The sequence below is a fragment of the Acipenser ruthenus genome, chromosome 2, assembly GCF_902713425.1.
Source record: "Acipenser ruthenus chromosome 2, fAciRut3.2 maternal haplotype, whole genome shotgun sequence".
NCBI classification, from domain to species: Eukaryota; Metazoa; Chordata; class Actinopteri; order Acipenseriformes; family Acipenseridae; genus Acipenser; species Acipenser ruthenus.
Window position 1 is genome coordinate 30,085,164 of NC_081190.1, and position 18,672 is coordinate 30,103,835.

The window sequence follows — 18,672 nt, forward strand, 5'->3', positions numbered from 1 at the left end:
ACAACATGACTGAAGCAATCCTAGCTAAAATATAATGTAGTCTGGAAGGGTCACCTATATTGTCAAAAAAAGTGATTTAGCATCTGATAGAGCAAAACAATCTAAGTAGAAATGAGCCTCAGGAACAGACACCTGCCATAGACACGTCATTTTGTATCCTTTAACAACAGTTTTGCAGTTTTCCACACTGCTAATACACTATGGTAGGCTATACCAGAGTAAGGACCTTTATGTGTCCTTTAGCTGTCCGGTTTTTACCCAACAAATTGTGTGCACAAACACAATCTTTGGAATGCTGTGAAAGTTCGATCTACTCTTAAAAGCCACCAATAAGCAGCCTATCCCTTGAGAACACCATGTCTTTCTCAGGCAGAGTTGGCAGATGCATCCGGTGATGAAAGCACCTCCCTGTTACACCCCATTGGTGGATATGAGTCAGAAAATGTTTCTTCTTTAAATGTGTCAGGAAACAGCTTCATAGCATTACCAGGACTCCTGATGCCTCTGTAGTAGCTGGTGTCTGTCAATTTAAACCTGTTGTGGTCCACCTGTATGTACTATATGTACCAAATTTAAATATAACTATTTATCTAAATCTTTTGTCTGTTTTCTTTAATTTTCTCACATGAAATTAATTTACACCCATCAACGTTATATTGACCTTCCAACACGTGACCTGATTTACTTAACTTTATATAACCCCCAAAATGATGCTATAGTCACACTTTCTGTAATGGCACCTGTTTTATATATTCCTTTTACTAATAAATGACATGTATTTTCATGTTGCATGTCTCTGAAAGAGAAATATATAAATGAAATGAAGGGACATTTTCCACACAACTTAATATTGAAAGAAAGAGAAAAACCCAGCTCATAATAAATGCTACAAACACTACTTTTTATTTTTTTACAGTCCTTCAAAGGAAGAAAACAAATCTGCTTGGTGCCTTTAAAATAAAATGTAAAGGAAACTAACACAAATCTCAGGAAGTTAGATTGTGCCTTTACTTAAGTACTGTAATATCTTCCCCCACTTAATAGTATCTATCTGCAGCTTATTAGGAGGGCAGAAGCTGTGAACACAAATGCTTCCTTATGTGAAGCACCAAATAGTGCCTCAAATATTAAAAGGCCCTGTGGGTTAAAAACGTATTTTGAGACCTTTTGTTTGTTTAGACTGCACCTACACCACATCACCCTCCACATCCTGACAAGCACCAAATAGTGTTTGGCAGCAGAAAGGCTGGCAAACCCCACAACAAAGTAAAGCCAGCTTCAGACCGCTTCCTCATTATTCACACAGGCTGGCTGACTGATCGCCGGGATGAGATTCCTAACTCACAGCTTCAAATGAGTCTTTCAAAACAGATGTAAACTTTCATATATAAAAAAGACATAACATATTTTTGTTTCTATTTTTTAAAAAGTATAGTCCAGAATAGCTATTAAGGTGGGGTAAAATGACAGCATAAAACCATTTTTCATTTGCTGTATATTTTTTAGAATCAGTTAAAATTCCACAACTTGCCTATTGCCTTTAGTGTATAATTTATTTTTATTTTTAAATCCACAATTTAACATATATCTTGCTCTTGGCTTCTTTGATGTTACAAAATGTTTACTTTGTTTGTGCAATGTTGAACAGTTTACTGAATGTAATAGCTCCACTGTATCCAATTGAAATGCTTCACACTAATGTACCTAGCTGCTTAGAAATCTTTAGTAAAATCATTTAGTATATTTTAAACAATACATTTGTATGCATGGTGCACTGTAATTTAATAAATTATGTTTTATTGATAAAAAACAAGCTAAATTTACTTACCATAATTCACTAAACACTCATGGAAGACTCAACACAACTATCCCTTTCAAACATCAATTGGAATCCACCAAATAATTACTTGTTGAAATGCCAAGTATCCCAATTGCTAAGCAAATTTGTTCACATGGTATTTTCATCTTGACTTCAGAAGGGTTGATGATTTATCAGGAATTAATATTAATGCATAGTATGCCTCGAGCTTCACATGGCATGAAGTCCATCTATATTTATTGTTCTATACATAGACAGTTAGATCTATTTAGAGGTGATTGCAGCTACCATTTAATTTGTTTTCAGCAGTCTGTCTATGTTGCACGGTGGATCATAAATGTTTATCTCAGAGTGGCTTTAATTTAATCCTTAGCAGGCAGTGGTCCACATCTAAAAAACACCATATTGTTCTGCACAATTGACAGTTTAAAAGAGACCTAAAATGCAGATTATGCGCAGGCACTGAGTTAAGCACTGAACCTTGTGGCTCCACTGCAAACCTATATCTCACTTCCTTCTCGGCATCTACTTATGAAAATATTTTCTAGCAATATTCTCATGCAGCTCTGACACAATGCACCTCCACTTCTTAAACATAACACACCCTACACTGGTGCCCACGAATATGGAATCACTATACATTTGTAAGTAATTATTGAACAGCCAAAATATGCTGAATTTCCATTTGTTTAACTGCAATTTGTTTATTTTTTCCAGAAGATGTACTGAATTTAAAGGCCTAGTCTGTGTCCTTATACAACCCTCTATCCCCTACATCCTATTTCCCTCTCCTCTCCTGACAGAGAGGTGGATGGTGTGCTGAATAATTATCATCTCTATATGCATTTTTCAGTTATTTACAGCATGTGTAAAGTACATGCTGCTGAGACAGAGAGTGCTGCTGAGACAGAGAGTGAATCCGAGAATCTACAATCCTATGTAATCTTCCTTCATTTCCACGCAATGCTACATTGGTAATCAGAAGTGGGATAGGGACCGTACACTGCAGGAAATGAAGGAGGGGATCCAGGAGGGGCGAGAGACGACACTACAGCCAGAACGGGTCGAGGATGGAGTTGGGAGCTGGCTGCGATGAGGGCAGAGGAGAGCGAGATGCTGCCGGGTGCAGGAAACTGACAACACCCCCTACCTGGCTCCCAGAACTCATTGCCTTGCTCTAGGCCACATCACCCTGCACAACACCGCTACGACAGTCCACCAACTGTGGACACAGGGAGCCCTGGGTCACCTGATCAGCCAAGACTACAATGCTGACGCAAGCTCCCGGGTTGTTTTCAGGACTTTGTTAGTCCCCTCATGACGAGGAACTCTGAGGGGGGAGCAGTGTAACGACCCAGCAGTCTGCGCTAACTAGGAGGATTTGTTTTGCTGTTTGGACGCGGAGAGAGTGTTGAGCGGCATGGGGCAGGAGAACACTCCAGAGTCTTGAAGGTTCAAAGAAGGGAGCTTGAGCTGGCAACAGTAAAAATGGTAGAAGGGTTTTGTTGTAGAGAGAAGAAGGAAACCAACGGGCTGGTTGCTGTGAGAAGACAGAAACCAACAGGCTGGTGCTGAGACCGAGAGTGCTGCAGAGACACAGAGCAGAAGACAGAGCAGGAGAAGTGGGACTACCAAGGACCAGAGATTGTACTTAGTGGTCGTTGCTTTGGATTTGCTTTTATTTTATTTTTATTCTTGCGTTTTACTTTGGCATGGTCCACGGCAGACAGTGGTCCTTTATTGTTTATGCGTCCTGTGTTAAAAAACCGTGAATCCGAGAATCAGCAATCCTGTGTGATCCTCCTTCATTTCCACGATCTGCAATCCTGTGTGATCCTCCTTCATTTCCACGATCTGCAATCCTGTGTGATCCTCCTTCATTTCCATGATCTGCAATCCTGTGTGATCCTCCTTCATTTCCACGATCTGCAATCCTGTGTGATCCTCCTTCATTTCCATGATCTGCAATCCTGTGTGATCCTCCTTCATTTCCATGATCTGCAATCCTGTGTGATCCTCCTTCATTTCCATGATCTGCAATCCTGTGTGATCCTCCTTCATTTCCATGATCTGCAATCCTGTGTGATCCTCCTTCATTTCCGTGCAACGCTACAATATGTTTTGCGGGTGGGGTAAGATCTTCAGGCATTTCGCTAAGGCTTAATTGGTCACTGCATCCTTTGGAAGCAGATATTTTTACTGACATACTTTATAGCACTCTTTCCAACACACATGTTTAATGTTTCCAGTAAATATGTTGTTTAATTTTTATACCCTAAAGAACCTGTGAGGTTTGAGGACACAACAAATACATAAATATAACATTAATACAAATGAGTCTAATAATGTGTAATATTCTGGTAACATTGAATGTGTGGCAAATGAAATAGCATCTTTTACCTCAGACTAGTCTTAGACTACCATACAAAAAAGGTGCTACAAATTAGTGCTAACTGACTTAAGTGAGCATGTATTAAAATCGTAGTAAATGTTTAAATGGTTATTTTTCTAAAGAATTAAAATTGTTATACAAAGAATGTAGGTTTATTCCCTTGATGAATATGTAAAAATAACCTTAGAGACATGAAGATGGATTACATACAGCCATCTTCACACAGAGGGGTAACAGTGGTGTTCACAGACATCATAGTGAGCTTATTCAACTAATTGTGCATTCTGCATATGTAAAATGTCAATGCAATAAAGACAGTAAATTAATGCACAATTGAATTGAAATAGTTACAGCAGCACAATGTAATTAAATAGGCAGAGCCTTCTTTACAATACAGATGGCTGATTAGCACAAACAGCTGGTAAATGTAATTTCAAAGAGAGGGTTTCTGAGCATGTGAGCAATTACACCCAGGCACATTTCTCAATGCAGTGACTACTGTATGTATACTCAAGTTGAACTCCAGCTGTTTTTATAATGAAAATCAGACTCATATTGAAGACTCAAGAGACTTCAAACCTTGTATTTGAATCCATAATAACTCATACATTTTTAAATGGCTATAGTTTTCTTGAAAGGTACCATAGCACTAGACACTGCAAATATCAACGTATTCCCAAATCAATTATGACACAGTCCCTGTGTAGTGTAGGTGCACAATATGTAAGTAATAACCCATGACAGGGTGTGCTGTAAGACCATTCTTACCGCACACCCCAGGTGTGCAAAGCAGATTGTAAAGGTCTGATAAAATATCCAAGCCCTTTTATAAGACCTTGTTCATTGCCAATTTACTGTACTAAAGAACAAACTTAGCTCAATGGTATGAGAATTAATATACACTGGAATTCCATTGCAGAAATGAGTTGTGACAGAGAGCATAATCTATGAAACACCATTACTTTCTTTGATTTTCAATTGGGGCTGTCAACCAATCTATTAACCAAAGGTCTCAAATGCTTTGAGTCCTCATACATTGTTCTGAACAATAACATACCCCATATATTAGCCTGCATGTCCATTTTCTAAAGATTTTTTTTCTTTTTTTCCATACTCCACTTTTGATAAGAATATATTGTCAAACGTCTGGACAGGCGGGCTTAATTCCTCCCGTTTCAAAAGAAAGAACAATAAATACATAGATAAATTAAAATGTACAACCGCAGCAGTTCAATCAGCTTTGAAAAAAGGGAATTTCATGGATCTGCATTTCTGAGTAAAATCCTGACCAACTTAGCGCTCATCATGTTGTTCTTAACTCATGGGAATTCGGAAGGCTGTACCTGTGGATGTTGTCCTCCAGTTTCTTCACCTTGAACTCGTCTTCCTCTGTCTGTCTCCTCCGGGATTCCTCCTCCTCTACGGTGTCTGCTGGAGCTCCCTGCAAAAGCCACCGCTCTCTCATCGCTTTGGACTGTGTTGGAAATGGAGAAGGAGGTTAGTTACAACAGTAGAAAACATCTAAGACTGTTGTTGGTATCTCTTAAAACAGTGTATTACAGTTTAATGATTTCATGTTATTTATTTATTATTCATTTCTTAGCAGACGCCCTTATCCAGGGCGACTTACAATTGTTACAAGATATCAGATTATTTTTACATATAATTACATTATTTTTACACATTATTTTTACATACAATTACCCATTTATACAGTTTTTACTGGAGCAATCTTGGTAAAGTACCTTGCTCAAGGGTACAGCAGCAGTGTCCCCCATCTGGGACTGAACTCACGACCCTCCGGTCAAGAGTCCAGAATCCAGAGCCCTAACCACTACTCCACACTGCTGCCCATGTTACTGTACTTCTCACTCTGGAATGCCATTGTAAACAGTATCATGGTCTCAAAGGGGAATATTTTCCTGGGAAAATATATTTTTATACAGTACATACTGTGTAGCATATTTATGGGTAAAAAAAGGTGTTGATCTATAAACAGTATACATGTCCACAGCTGGTAGCAACATGGGCTTAACTTTAGAGGGCTGTCAGTGAGTGTATTTCTCTTTAAAATTCTATTCTAAGTATACACTGACATGTAACCGTGTCCTTGGGGAGCCCTCTTCCTTCTAGTCCAGGATATGGGCACTTTTCCATGGAAACAAAACTATATGACTGTAAGAAACAAATAAAATAGTGTTCTGGAATGTCGACCTGACATTTTTTGTACAATTAATTTGTACTATTGTAAGACTTCATTTGTTAAGTTGGTTTTAAGGTTGTGTGAATATTGTGGTTCGTTTGCAGTTTTACCAACTCACTCTTATAATCTCAATGGATTTTACCTGGTTAAAGAAAGGAGTATTGTTTTTTTTATGAACCTACATTATAGTGGAAGTTGTTTTGCTTGGCATGTTTTCAGTTGGGAGCAGCTCCATGGGAAGTAGAACCTAGTATTTATAAAGTGATGAAGTATACCTCCTATCAGAATGGTTTATTTGTTCATTTTGTCAGGGGTCACATTTTGAACTGCATAATGAACCCTTATATTTATTTTTCAGGGCATTTGTCTTACAAATGGAAACATTCACTTTTAACACATATTCTCTAGATTTCCCATAAATGTTGGACCTGTAAATATAGTCACAGGTATTTTCCCATTTACTCTATATGTCAAGCGAGCAAGAAAAATTGCAAGAAGACAGTGGTCTTCTCCAGTTCATTAAATGTCTTTTTATTTAGCTGCCATTACATTCTGTGTTGGTCATTAAACAGATCTTCTAAATGCATTTTATAAAACACAGAGAGTAACATCATGTTTAACATCAGAGCAACCACTTTCGTGAGGTTTCAGTGTGTTTCCGCTTAACAGCAAACAGACAAATAACAGATGTGCTGCAGAACCCTCTGACACAAGTAATGGTTTCAATTTCCTATAAAATATTAATGTGTGTTTCCTGCTATTACTGGATATCCACATCCAAAAATGACAAAACTAAAGCCTAGGAGAAGGTTATGGGGATATTCTCTGAATTAGGGGTTTGGATTACAAACCACTACACAATACAGAAAGTGGCAATATCTTTTTATTGTGCTATGCATATAAATCACTGAAATAGTTTTTCTAAATAAGTTACACTGTGTATAAAATAAAATATCTTACTAACCTGTTGAGGCTGTACACAGACTAAATAGAACATCTGTTCCGCCATTGTAGAATTGGGTAGTCTGAGAACCTGTTTATAACTAGATCAAATGGCACAGCCTGTAACTTCATCCTCTTTTTCTGCATTGTGTTGGTCACAACACTATCAGTCTAGATGGCTTTTAATTGTTCTAGGTTAACAAGCTTATTACCTATCAATGAACTTTTAAGCATGGTATAAATGAACCAGTATATTCTAAAAGGTAAAAAACAACTGTTATGTGCATTGTCCCCCAATTACATTCCCTTTTACACTGAAATGAAATTCACCGATGTGTTATTTTATCATTCTGTACACTCTACTGCCACTACAAAGGTAGTTTTAACTGTATGGACACAAGCTTCCTCAACTAATGAATCTGAGGTTAAAAAGGATATTGCTGAGGGGCTCCCGAGTGGCGCATCCAGTAAAAGCACTCGCTAGAGTGCAGGATGCGCTCTATAGCCTGGACATCGCCGGGTCGAGTCCAGGCTATTCCACAGCCGTCCGTGGATGAGAGCTCCCAGGGGGCGGTGCTCAATTGGCCGAGCGTCGTCCGGGGGAGGGAGGGTTAGGTCGGCCAGGGTGTCCTCGGCTCACGGCTCACCGCGCACCAGCGACCCCTGTAGACTGGCCGGGCGCCTGCGGGCTTACCTGTAAGCTGCCCAGAGCTGCGTTGTCCTCCGACGCTGTAGCTCTGAGGCGGCTGCACGGTGAGTCTGCAGAGTGTAAAGAAGCGGGAGGCTGATGGCACACGCTTCGGAGGACAGCGTGTGTTCATCTTCGCCCCTCCCGAGTCAGCGCAGGGGTGGTAGCGGTGAGCTGAGCCTAAAAATAATTGGGCATTTCAAATTGGGGAGAAAATAATAAAAAAAAAATAAAAAAAAATAATTGGCAACGACTAAATTTAAAAAAAAAAAAAAAAAAAAAAAAAGGTTACTGCTGTAACATGTTACAAGGTCTGGCCTTCACAGTTGTTGTTTTTTTAATAAAACTCCCATCATGTGACCCCATGTGATTGGTCTATAGTTCATTGGGAATGTTTAATTATTTAAAATATTTTACAAGGAAATTTTTGATGAAACATCTATTATTCAAAAGTGACCTGGGGAGGGCTATCATAAAAGATGATACAAAGATGAGCATTGCAGTAATAACCTGTATCGCCACACAGAAGCTTTACCAAACATTTTTATGGTATAAGCTTCATAAATCCACACCTGTTGTAGCATTGCAACTTTGTAGCATCTCCAGCATATTGCGATGGGATGTATGAATAAATGCAAAATGACTGGTGGTGATACCTTTTTTGGCAGTCACAGTTTCAGAAAACATTTGTTGGTGATTGTGACAAGGAGACCCTGTCGCTGGTTCTGGAGTGCATGTGTGCCTTTATGGAAGCAGCTGGGACACTAGACGCATTGCTAAGGAAGTAATTGAGCAGAGAGGCTCAACCCAGTGCTGAGTTTATTGAGAGGTCCTGATTGGCTGGGGGGCATGATCGGGGAGGCTGTGCGGATCTCAAAAAGTGTCTGCGCTACAGCTCAAAGATACTGCGCGGCCATTGCTACACAGATGGGTGCTGAGCAAAAGCTTGTGTGTTTGTTTACATTGAGGAGAAGAGTGAAACCCTTCCACTCCAAGATAGTGCTTGTGAAGGCATTGCCCAGCTGAGGCCATGTGAAAAGGCAGTTTGAAGAGACAGGAGTCACCGTGAGAATGCCGGGACTCTGTGAGCCCAGAAGTTGGTCAGTTTAGAGAATGTTGATCCCAAACAGTGTATAGAGAGGGTTCGTGTAGAGTATTCGGTTCCTAGAGCGGGATGTTCCTTTTATTGGGATTAGCACTTGCCATTTGTGTGGCAAACTTTTATTTTTAGCTTTGTTTTGTCTTGTTTTCTTTATTAAATGTAACACTAGGGCTACCATTGCTGGTACTCTAGTGTCAGCACTTGTGTTGATATTAAATTTACGAGCCTGTGCAGCGTGTCAACACCCAATGCTCTGTGTCTGCCTCAATGTTGTTCAGTGATGACCCACACAAGTAACAAACCCCCTTGTTACAGGTATAAAATGAAGGTCAAATAAATGAGTAAATTAAAATATATGAGGTATCACGAGATGTGTGGAACAACTTTTTGCATGTAATTGAAGATGGGACAATTAGGAGATATTTTATAAGCAAGTGGTGGGGTAAAACAGGTAACAAATGCCCCACCCCAGACATTCTGCATTTATACTTTTGTACCAGTACTTGCTGGAAGGTAATGTAGTTAGAGGATTAGAACATGTGCAGTATACCAGCCCTTGGAAAATCAAGATATAACAACATAGGGTGGGTGCTTTTGAAAGTAGACAATGTGACCAGGAAATTGAATGTTTGTTCAACAGTGGGCGTCAGCTGACTGAACCCGTTCTCATCGGAAAGATCTTGCTGTTCATATGGTTACGTGATCCTTTAAACCTTTATTTTCATGTAAACCAGCAATACTTGAAACTAGATGTGATTGTCCACAGTATACTGGTGTAATCCACCTAACGATGATGGGTCCATTTTAATGATCTAAACATTGGCAGATCTACCAGCGCTATTTAACTTGTATTCATTTGATCTACATGATCTACATGGATCTACAGTATAACAGTGTCTGTGAGTCTCTTTAAAAATCTCCCCCTGTTTATACCAATTGAATGTTTCGCTAACATTTATTTTAAAAAAACAAACAAAAAAAAAACACATATGCTGTGTGTCTTAATGAATGAATACAACAATAACTATGATAAAGATAACTGATGCTTTTTTAGCATTGTATGCAGTGTTGTTAAAAATTGCACACCAGTATCATACTTTTTGTTATTTGGTGCTTTTTAAAAACTGCTATAAGGATGTGTGACAAAGAGCGAAGGAATTCAAGCTGTAAATCTCCCCCTCGAACAGAAAGGGCACTGCGTAAGGTTGGTGGTATGCTTCCTCCTAGATGGACAGCCTTGATGGTAGGCAGAAACTGGAAGGTGACCATATTAGGGGGAGCGTGTAGCTGTACGTACATGGAATGACTCCCTTGCAATCAGCCAAAGAGCAGAGAGTGATCGGAGTAACCATGGTGACGGGTTGATTGCAGGGAGGAGTTTTATGGTACAAAGGGGAAACAGCTACCCTGCGCTGAAAGCAAAACATGGCCAGAGTTGTGTTGTGCGGTTTTGTCGTGTAATTGTCTGTGTTTGTTGCAGAGGAGGATTAAGGACCCAGGAGCTGCTTTCCATGGGATTATAAGGAGCACAATTTCGTGCACAGAGGATTGTGGTAGTGGAGTGTTTTTCCTTTGGGACTGAAACCTGCTGTATTTTTGGATTCCCCTATACCATTGCTGGTATAGGGGTGATTTATTGTTTTCTTTTGGTTTAAATATACAGTATATGGATGTTTTTCTAAATCATAATTCTTGTCTTATATTGTTTTATATACATCACCACTCACATCCTGTCAAAGGATGCCTAATTCAAATGCAGTCTTACGGTCCATTACAATTGAGCCCCTTGGTATGTTACATATGGTCTATTGGTATTTACAGTTTTTTATATCTAACAGTAAAACAGGGGCAGAAGTACAAGTAGCTGCTGTTTCTAACTACTTAATCATATCAATTAGTTCTCAGTAGCCACTTTATGTTGCTTCACAGAATAGTGTATGTGTTTATCATTTGTAATTTGTTAAAATGTGGTATTTTTAGTTGTTAATTATAGAAGAAAGATGGGGAGAGAGTTAATCTTGCTTCCCATTGTGAACACATTATTTCACATGCTTTTTTGTCACGTAAATAGTCCCACAGGCCTATATTTTATCAGACTGTTCCGGTCACTGGGAATTTGTGCTTTTTCTCAAAAAGTCACCTTCTCCCTGGAGGCCAAAAAAAGAAAGCTAGTTATTTGAAAGAGCAAATTAGCCGTTACAAAATGGTTCTTGAGTAATGCAATGTGTATGCAATGTTAGTATTAAAAACTAAAGTGAAGTAATTTGACAAATCATAAAAAAGTCATGCCTTTTTAACAGTATAATCATGTTTCCTTTGTTTTTGAGTTTTCTACAAGAGAACTAAAATTGGACCCAGGACAGCTTAAATCTGCAGGGGCTTCATTTTTGCTACCAATACTGTGGTGTAGCTACTGGTGTAATATATACTGATGCACAAAAGAAATGCAACACTCAGGTCTAATGGATTTAATCAAATATTTTAAACATAGATATCAAACAAAACCACAGAAAATGTGAACAAAAATACAGATCAAAGATAAGTTTTCAGTATGAAACATGACACACTGTCAAAATGAAAACATTACAAAGTTAGTATCGGGTATGACCTCCCAGAGTATAAATACAATCCTTGCAGCGTTGACTCATAGACCTGATCAGCCTCTGGATAGACTGCTGTGGGATGTTCCAACACTCTTCCTGTGCAGCTGTAGCCAGCTGGCGAAGGTTGGCTGGTCGCGGTTGTCTCCTGTGGATGGCACTGGCGATTTTGTCCCACAGATGTTCTATTGGACTCAGGTCGGGAGAAAAAGCTGGCCATGGCAAGACCTCAACATTGTTTTCTTGAAGTCGTGCAATTGTAATCCTAGCACTGTGTGGTCTTGCATTGTCCTGCTGGAAAAATCGACACTTCCAAATTGACTTACAGGAATGGAAAAACTGTTGCCTCAAGGACTTTGTCAATATATCGCTGAGCAGTAAGGTTGCCCTCAATCTGGACCAAAGGCATTCTTGTGTTAAAGGAGATTCCTTCCCACATCATCACTCTTCCACCACTGCACCGGTTAACAACGCAACAGTCAGCATAACGCTTACCGCAACGTCTCCACATTGTCTTCTGTCCGGTCTGTCAAGGGCAAAGCGGCATTCATCGGTGAATGAAACACTCCACCACCCTCTCTGCCACCACCTCATATGTTCTATGGCCAACAAAAGATGGTGTTTTCATCTCTCATTGTCAACATGTTACCCTTGAATGGCCTTGAACATTTTCATGCAGACGGCGAGCTAGTCATTCTGCTGAAGCACAGGTTATTTCTTCCTAAAATTTCTTGTGCTGTAGCCACTGCAGTCTGAAAACAATTACGCAGTTGGATCAGTCAGATGTGATGGTCCTGGGCTGGTGTGGTGACACTCTGCCTTCAAGGAGGTGGCCTGTTCCCCACAGAGCCGGTTTCCTGGTTTCTCTGGACTAGTCTGCTGATTGTTGAAGCATAACATCTCATTCTCCGGGCAACTTCTCTCACAGACAGGCCGTCTTCAATCATGCCGATAGCAAACAAGCGATATTTATTACTCAAGCGGGGTGTGGTCGTATCTTTCGATGTTCTTGAGTTCATTAAAATCATGTCTTTTCGAATGTCTATTTATACAGATTCTTAATCAACTCATTTTGGCAATTTTGACTCAACTCAAATACCAAACACTGAGCCCCTGGCGTTTTTATGAAATCACATGACTTGAGCTCAGTATTTTGTTATCCCAAGGAACAATACTACTCAAACAATCAACAAACGTATCTGCTCACTATTTAAAATGAAAATAACATTATGCATGTGCCCAATGAGCTATTGATGTAAAACTTGATGTAAAGACTGTTGCATTTTCATTGTGCATCAGTATATATATATACTATATATATATAGTATATATAGTATATCCTGACTGAAACTTGGTTACCGTAAATGTAGAAATATTATGCACTCTTTTGAGAAGCATTTATTTTTGTATTATTTACAACTAAAACCGCAGATTTTATATTGGGATTGTCTGACTTTATAATGAGTGTACAGTTTATTCTTAATTGATTAATTGATAAATAAATAATGCATGGGGTAGGGTGTGATATGAGAATGCCACCCGAGGGGTGGGATGCTACATAAGTATCCCACCCTGAGGATGGGCATTCAATTCTCATTTTTATAATCTCTGGTGAGCATTTGCTTCCTGCCAGAGTTCTAAAGTTCTGTGTTGCTTGTTGTTGGGGGCTTACTCTACTTAGTCTATGTAAGTGAGTTATTAGCTCACATTGGGGTCACGCTGTTGCTGGTGTTAATCAGTGAGTGTTTCCCATTTAGCTTTAACAATATTCAGTTTGGTGACTTTTCAGAAAAAATTATTAATTATTGTTAAAGTAATTATTTTTAGTCAATACTAGCATATCACTGTCTTTGTTGAACAAATGCCTCAAACGACCCACTGAAAACGGCACTATAGGCTTAATCTAACTACCTTACCAAAATTAACATTGAGTGGTCCAAGATTGGTGCTTGGAGTCCGTGAAACTAGCCACCTGTCTATAACGCTGTGTTTCACTTGCTGCTGAAGTCGATCCTGGAAGCTGCTTTCTGCCCCTTACCTTTAAATGTTGCAGCTGCAGTATGAGATCTTCCAGCTGCCTTCTCTTATCTTCTATTGCCATTTGCCTTTTTCTTTTTTCCTGAAAGATAAATGGAAAATACATTTTGAATTCATTAAAAGTGAGTTTATGCATTTATATTTATAAGAAAGTTCATCTTTTTAAAAGAATGGTCACAAATGTATTTTGCATGTTTCGGCTATTGGGGGAAGAATGCGGCTGTAGTGAACATAGTAATGTTAGCTATCACTATAAGAGGTCATTCACATAAATCATTAAACAATAGCCTCAGTTCATGTCTACAGTACTTAAATAAACTTTCACATGCTTATACGCCTCCTAGCAAGTCATCTGGGGGCAAATATCTTGAGAATAAGACATTGTAGAAATGATTTAAAAGGCAGATGTTTTTTTTCCCCTAAATGGCAGCACCACTTGTGTTTCATGTAGATTAACTGCATTTTAATACTGATTTAAGATGCATTACTGTTATATTTCTCAAGACCTCTACAGTACCCCGTTATACTGGAGTGTCAGGAATGCAGCTTAATACTTCACAATAGCACTGCTGTTGCAGGGACTGGTCAGAAAAAAAAGAAAAGTTGAATTCTGTCATACATGGCTTTTTATTTCTGTTAACACTTCTTTTTGTTTTTGAAGCTTTATATATATATATATAATATATATATATATAATATATATATATATATATATATATATATATATATATATATATATATATATATATATATAGCGCCATTTTTTGGCTGATTTACCCAGAGAATAAATCAACATCATAATGCCCACAAACCACCATACTATAGATCCCCCTAAATACATTGTATTCACACTACTGGGATTACAAAAGAGCAGATTTTGTACATATTACACATTTATTTCAATAAAAATGTATGCTTTATTTAATGTACAGAATTTTTTTACAGAATGTTTAAGGGACTTCATATTTAATCAAATACTGATTTATTTTATATACTATCCTGTTTATAGGCACACATTAAATATAACTTACTGACTATGCGGAAACAAATGGCCTTCTTTTAAGTGTATGGAAATTAATCTTTGGTTATGTTAATATCTGTAATCATAGTGTAATGATGTAAATTAAAGCATCTTTTTAGAATTTATCCACTATAAATACAGTACATTGTGTCATCTACAGGATTAGACCACTGGCTAAAGCTAAAGTAAAACATCTGGTGCATGTCACAGGATAAGTCACGGGACAGCTGAATTGCTTCAATGTGTTTCCATAACATATCTTGTTGGTGCTCTGAATTACAGATCAAACATGTAAACGACTGCAGTTCACCCAGAGCTACGCCATCAATTATAACCAGTAATGTGTAGCTTGAGTACCTTGAGCTTATTATAGTTGTGTTGTGTCAGGCATAGTTTATATGCTTAGATTTACCCTTCAGGAAAGAAAAAAATAAGAAATGAAAAGATATAAATGCCTTATAAATGACCAAAAACACTTCTGAATAAATGGCAATTTTGAACTGCTGAGAAACTGTTGGAAGGATAAGTTACTTTTATTAAAATCACAATGCATTACTGACCCATGTCAATGTGCATGCAAATTGGGTGGAGACTTATTTTAAATAAGTTTATGAAACTCTATTCATTCATAATATGGCAGTTAAAATAAGGATGTTTTGCAATTAATTTACATTCCTCTGCAGTCTCTTCCATTTAATTTCATTTTATCAACTTAAAAATAATCTCCATTCTGTTCTGCATAAACAGGTAAGACAAACTGAAAGCCTGGCATCTGAGCAGCAAGCTAGTGAATCAGTGCAACTAGAAATAAAAGAACAAGAAATTCAGCATTTACATTATTAACCCCTTCCCTTATTTCAAAGACTTCTGATGTCCTCAGACAGGCTAAAGTGAAACATTGCTCAGGTAGGTTACATAGTAATTTGGTATTGTATTACATATTAAAAATGGACCTTACTATTTCATTAATATTTCCAGTTTCACTGTGTTCTTGTAACTTCAAAAGAGCAAAACTTTTATTTTGTACTTTCTTCATGGCAGTCATGCTAAAGAACACTTCAGATTGGATTCTATTATAGTGACAGCTTCTTCAACAATAGACTAGAACACGTTCATGAATATCAAATGTATTATTAAAATAACTCATCAATAGGGGGTGTCGATTAATTTAAATACCACGCACTGATACTTACTGATTGCTAGATAAACACTTAATGTAATGCATACCACTAGAGGGCACTATCGAGCTTGATGTCTCCATCTCCTGGAGCACAGGGAAATACGTGTGGCACCTTTGTGTACAAAAAGTATCAGCTACTGTTTTACATATTGTATTGTATGAAATATAATGATAATGATTGTACTCAGGTATGTACAGTATAACGGGCAATAAAGGATGACTTTGTTGAGCAGGGGGTTGGCTATTTTTAAAGGCTAATTTTAAACAGATGTTCTGTACCAGCTGTTCTTTTTTAGAAGGTCATCTGAAAAGTCTTCCCAGGAGTGTTCATCTGCTGTTATCTTTAAAATTAAATACACCCGATGCAGATCAAAAACATTCCCGGGATATAGTGCACGGAAACTTTTATCACAGGTGTTTTCATGCCATCACACTTTTCCATGATAAATGGCAATTTTTTTTTCTGTGGTTTTAAATGAAATAATTGAATTTAATTTAAGCCTGATTTAAGTAATGATATACATATGACCAGTTCCGTGTTGCTGACACTTGCTTCTTTATTCTGTCTTCAATAATTATACAGTCAGCACTCCTGGTCTCATATCTGATTATTTCATTTTCGCCTGTTCCAGCCCTTGAACGTTTTTCAGGGAACACAAAAAAGATACAATGTCAAAAATACTTAGCTGAAAAGACTGTGTTTTAAAATAAGTAGGCTTCCATTTAGATGTACTGTAGTTGATTTTGTTGGTACAGTACTATATTTTCAACAGAAGTAGTATTTTAATTTAGAACGATATGATTCTGAAAATATCACTTGCCAAAAGAGACGACACGTGGACTGTAATACAGTACATACTTTTAAATCTGGTACGTATTGTAGCAGTATGTAAAATTCACCATTAATGACACAACAGCAAAATGAAATCAAAATGTTACCGATGCACAGAACTACGTAAAACGTAAAATGCTATGCAATTTAGCAAAAGATTAAAAAACAACAACACAGTTTCCAGAATTAAAACAGTCTCCAAAGTCAGTATTCAAAATTACAGAATATAGTTCTCGATAAGGCCCTAAAGTCACAGTGCACCTGCAAATGAAAATGCACATAAGCAACTAAAGATCACAGATTAAAAAAAAAAAAACATCACAGTATCTAAACCTGTTTAATGAAGAACTGTTTTACATTACAGTAACTGGTCTCATTCGCTTTGTTTTTGCAGCATTTTTGTCAGATGAAACTGGAGGAAACGCTGTGTAACTGCACAGTAAAGACAGACTTGATTTGAGCATGCAATAAAAAATAACAATAAATGCGGGCTGTGACGGATAATCAAATAAATTGTAAAATTGAAGAGATGGGCTTTGTTTGTACCAGAAAACTGGTGACGGAGTTGAAAATCGCATGTGACGGGTAAGTGCATTCATTTAATGTGGGTTAATTTTATTCTTAATACAAGGACAGTAAAACGTGACTTACGTGCTGACTGTATTATACAACTTTGTGCATTAGCCTTTATTCCTAAATAAAACTGTCCCACACTTGGCCTAAGTTATTGAAGTAAGAAAATAGGAATTAAAGCAGCAATCTTCTATGCTTTTTTTTACAACCAAAGTGAAAAGCTACTTTATTAGTTAAGATAGTAAGAAAAGTAGATGCCACTGTCTTGAAGGGTAACATTCCTTGCCTCTTTATTAATTTGTTATTTAGCAGACAATTTTATCCTTAAGACTTAGAGAGACTAGGGGTGAACTATGCATCAACAACTGCTGCTGCAGAGTCACTTACAATAGGACCTCGACCACACCCCTTCCTTGAGTGAAAGACAGAAACTTGTAATCTTATTTATTATCACTGTCTGATATTGTCAACACTAGTCAACACCCATACCCAGTACAGGCAGATTCTTAATCCATGATCCTAATCCTAATCAAAAACAGCATCAAACACTTATGAAGTAACTGTGTTCATTCGGTTTCAGGCATAAACAAACCAGCTCCCAAAAGATCCACAATTGAGTGTCTTAACAATTGTACAAAATGGTCAGATCCATTCCTAGTTATAAAGCTTGTTAACACCCTTTAGTTAATTATACTGTAATTACATGTTGTTTCATAGTTATTACACAGTTATTACCCAACTACATGTTTGATTCCCTTATGAAAGTTTACCATAGTAAAAGCATAGTACAGTGTACAAATGTTACAATGTACAATGAGCTACATAAGAACCATATATAAAATGAGCATTTGTAAGGTTGTGAAGTTGCCTTAAAATATCTACACAAGAAGTATCAAACAATAGAGGTTTTCTATGGCCCATATACTAGTATAGTACATCCAGAAGGACAGGACATGAATGAATCAGGCTGATATGAATAGTATATTATCAGGAAATGTGTAGTCATCATGTGATATTTCACTCTTTTTGTTCTGACTGACACAAGAGTGACCAAGGAATGTCTGTGTAGTTCTTGATAAAGGCAACATTGTAAATTATAAACCTGCTATTTGTATTATTAATAAAGAGTAACTAGCTACAAAATACATTTTCTTAATTTATTATGCCCTCCTTTATGATGTTTGCAACCATTCTTAGTGGTTCTTCTTGCAATAACTCAAATATTGTGTTTTTTGTTAAGGTGCTTTGACAGGAGCTGTTTGTAGCTACCTGACATAGATAGG

The 18,672-nt window shown here is 37.6% G+C and overlaps 1 protein-coding gene across 3 annotated transcripts in view; it reads right to left on the reverse strand.

The window, feature by feature from the left end:
* The window catches only part of LOC117971244 (A-kinase anchor protein 2-like), a 172,904-nt gene that overhangs the window by 99,985 nt on the left and 54,247 nt on the right, over positions 1 to 18,672 (reverse strand). For all 3 annotated transcript variants that reach the window (XM_058993772.1, XM_058993774.1, XM_058993768.1), the window contains 2 exons: positions 13,785 to 13,865; positions 5,555 to 5,685 (listed from right to left, as the gene is read on the reverse strand). In XM_058993772.1, coding sequence (XP_058849755.1) covers positions 5,555 to 5,685; positions 13,785 to 13,865 — 212 coding nt within the window. The remainder of the gene's footprint in view (positions 1 to 5,554; positions 5,686 to 13,784; positions 13,866 to 18,672) is intronic.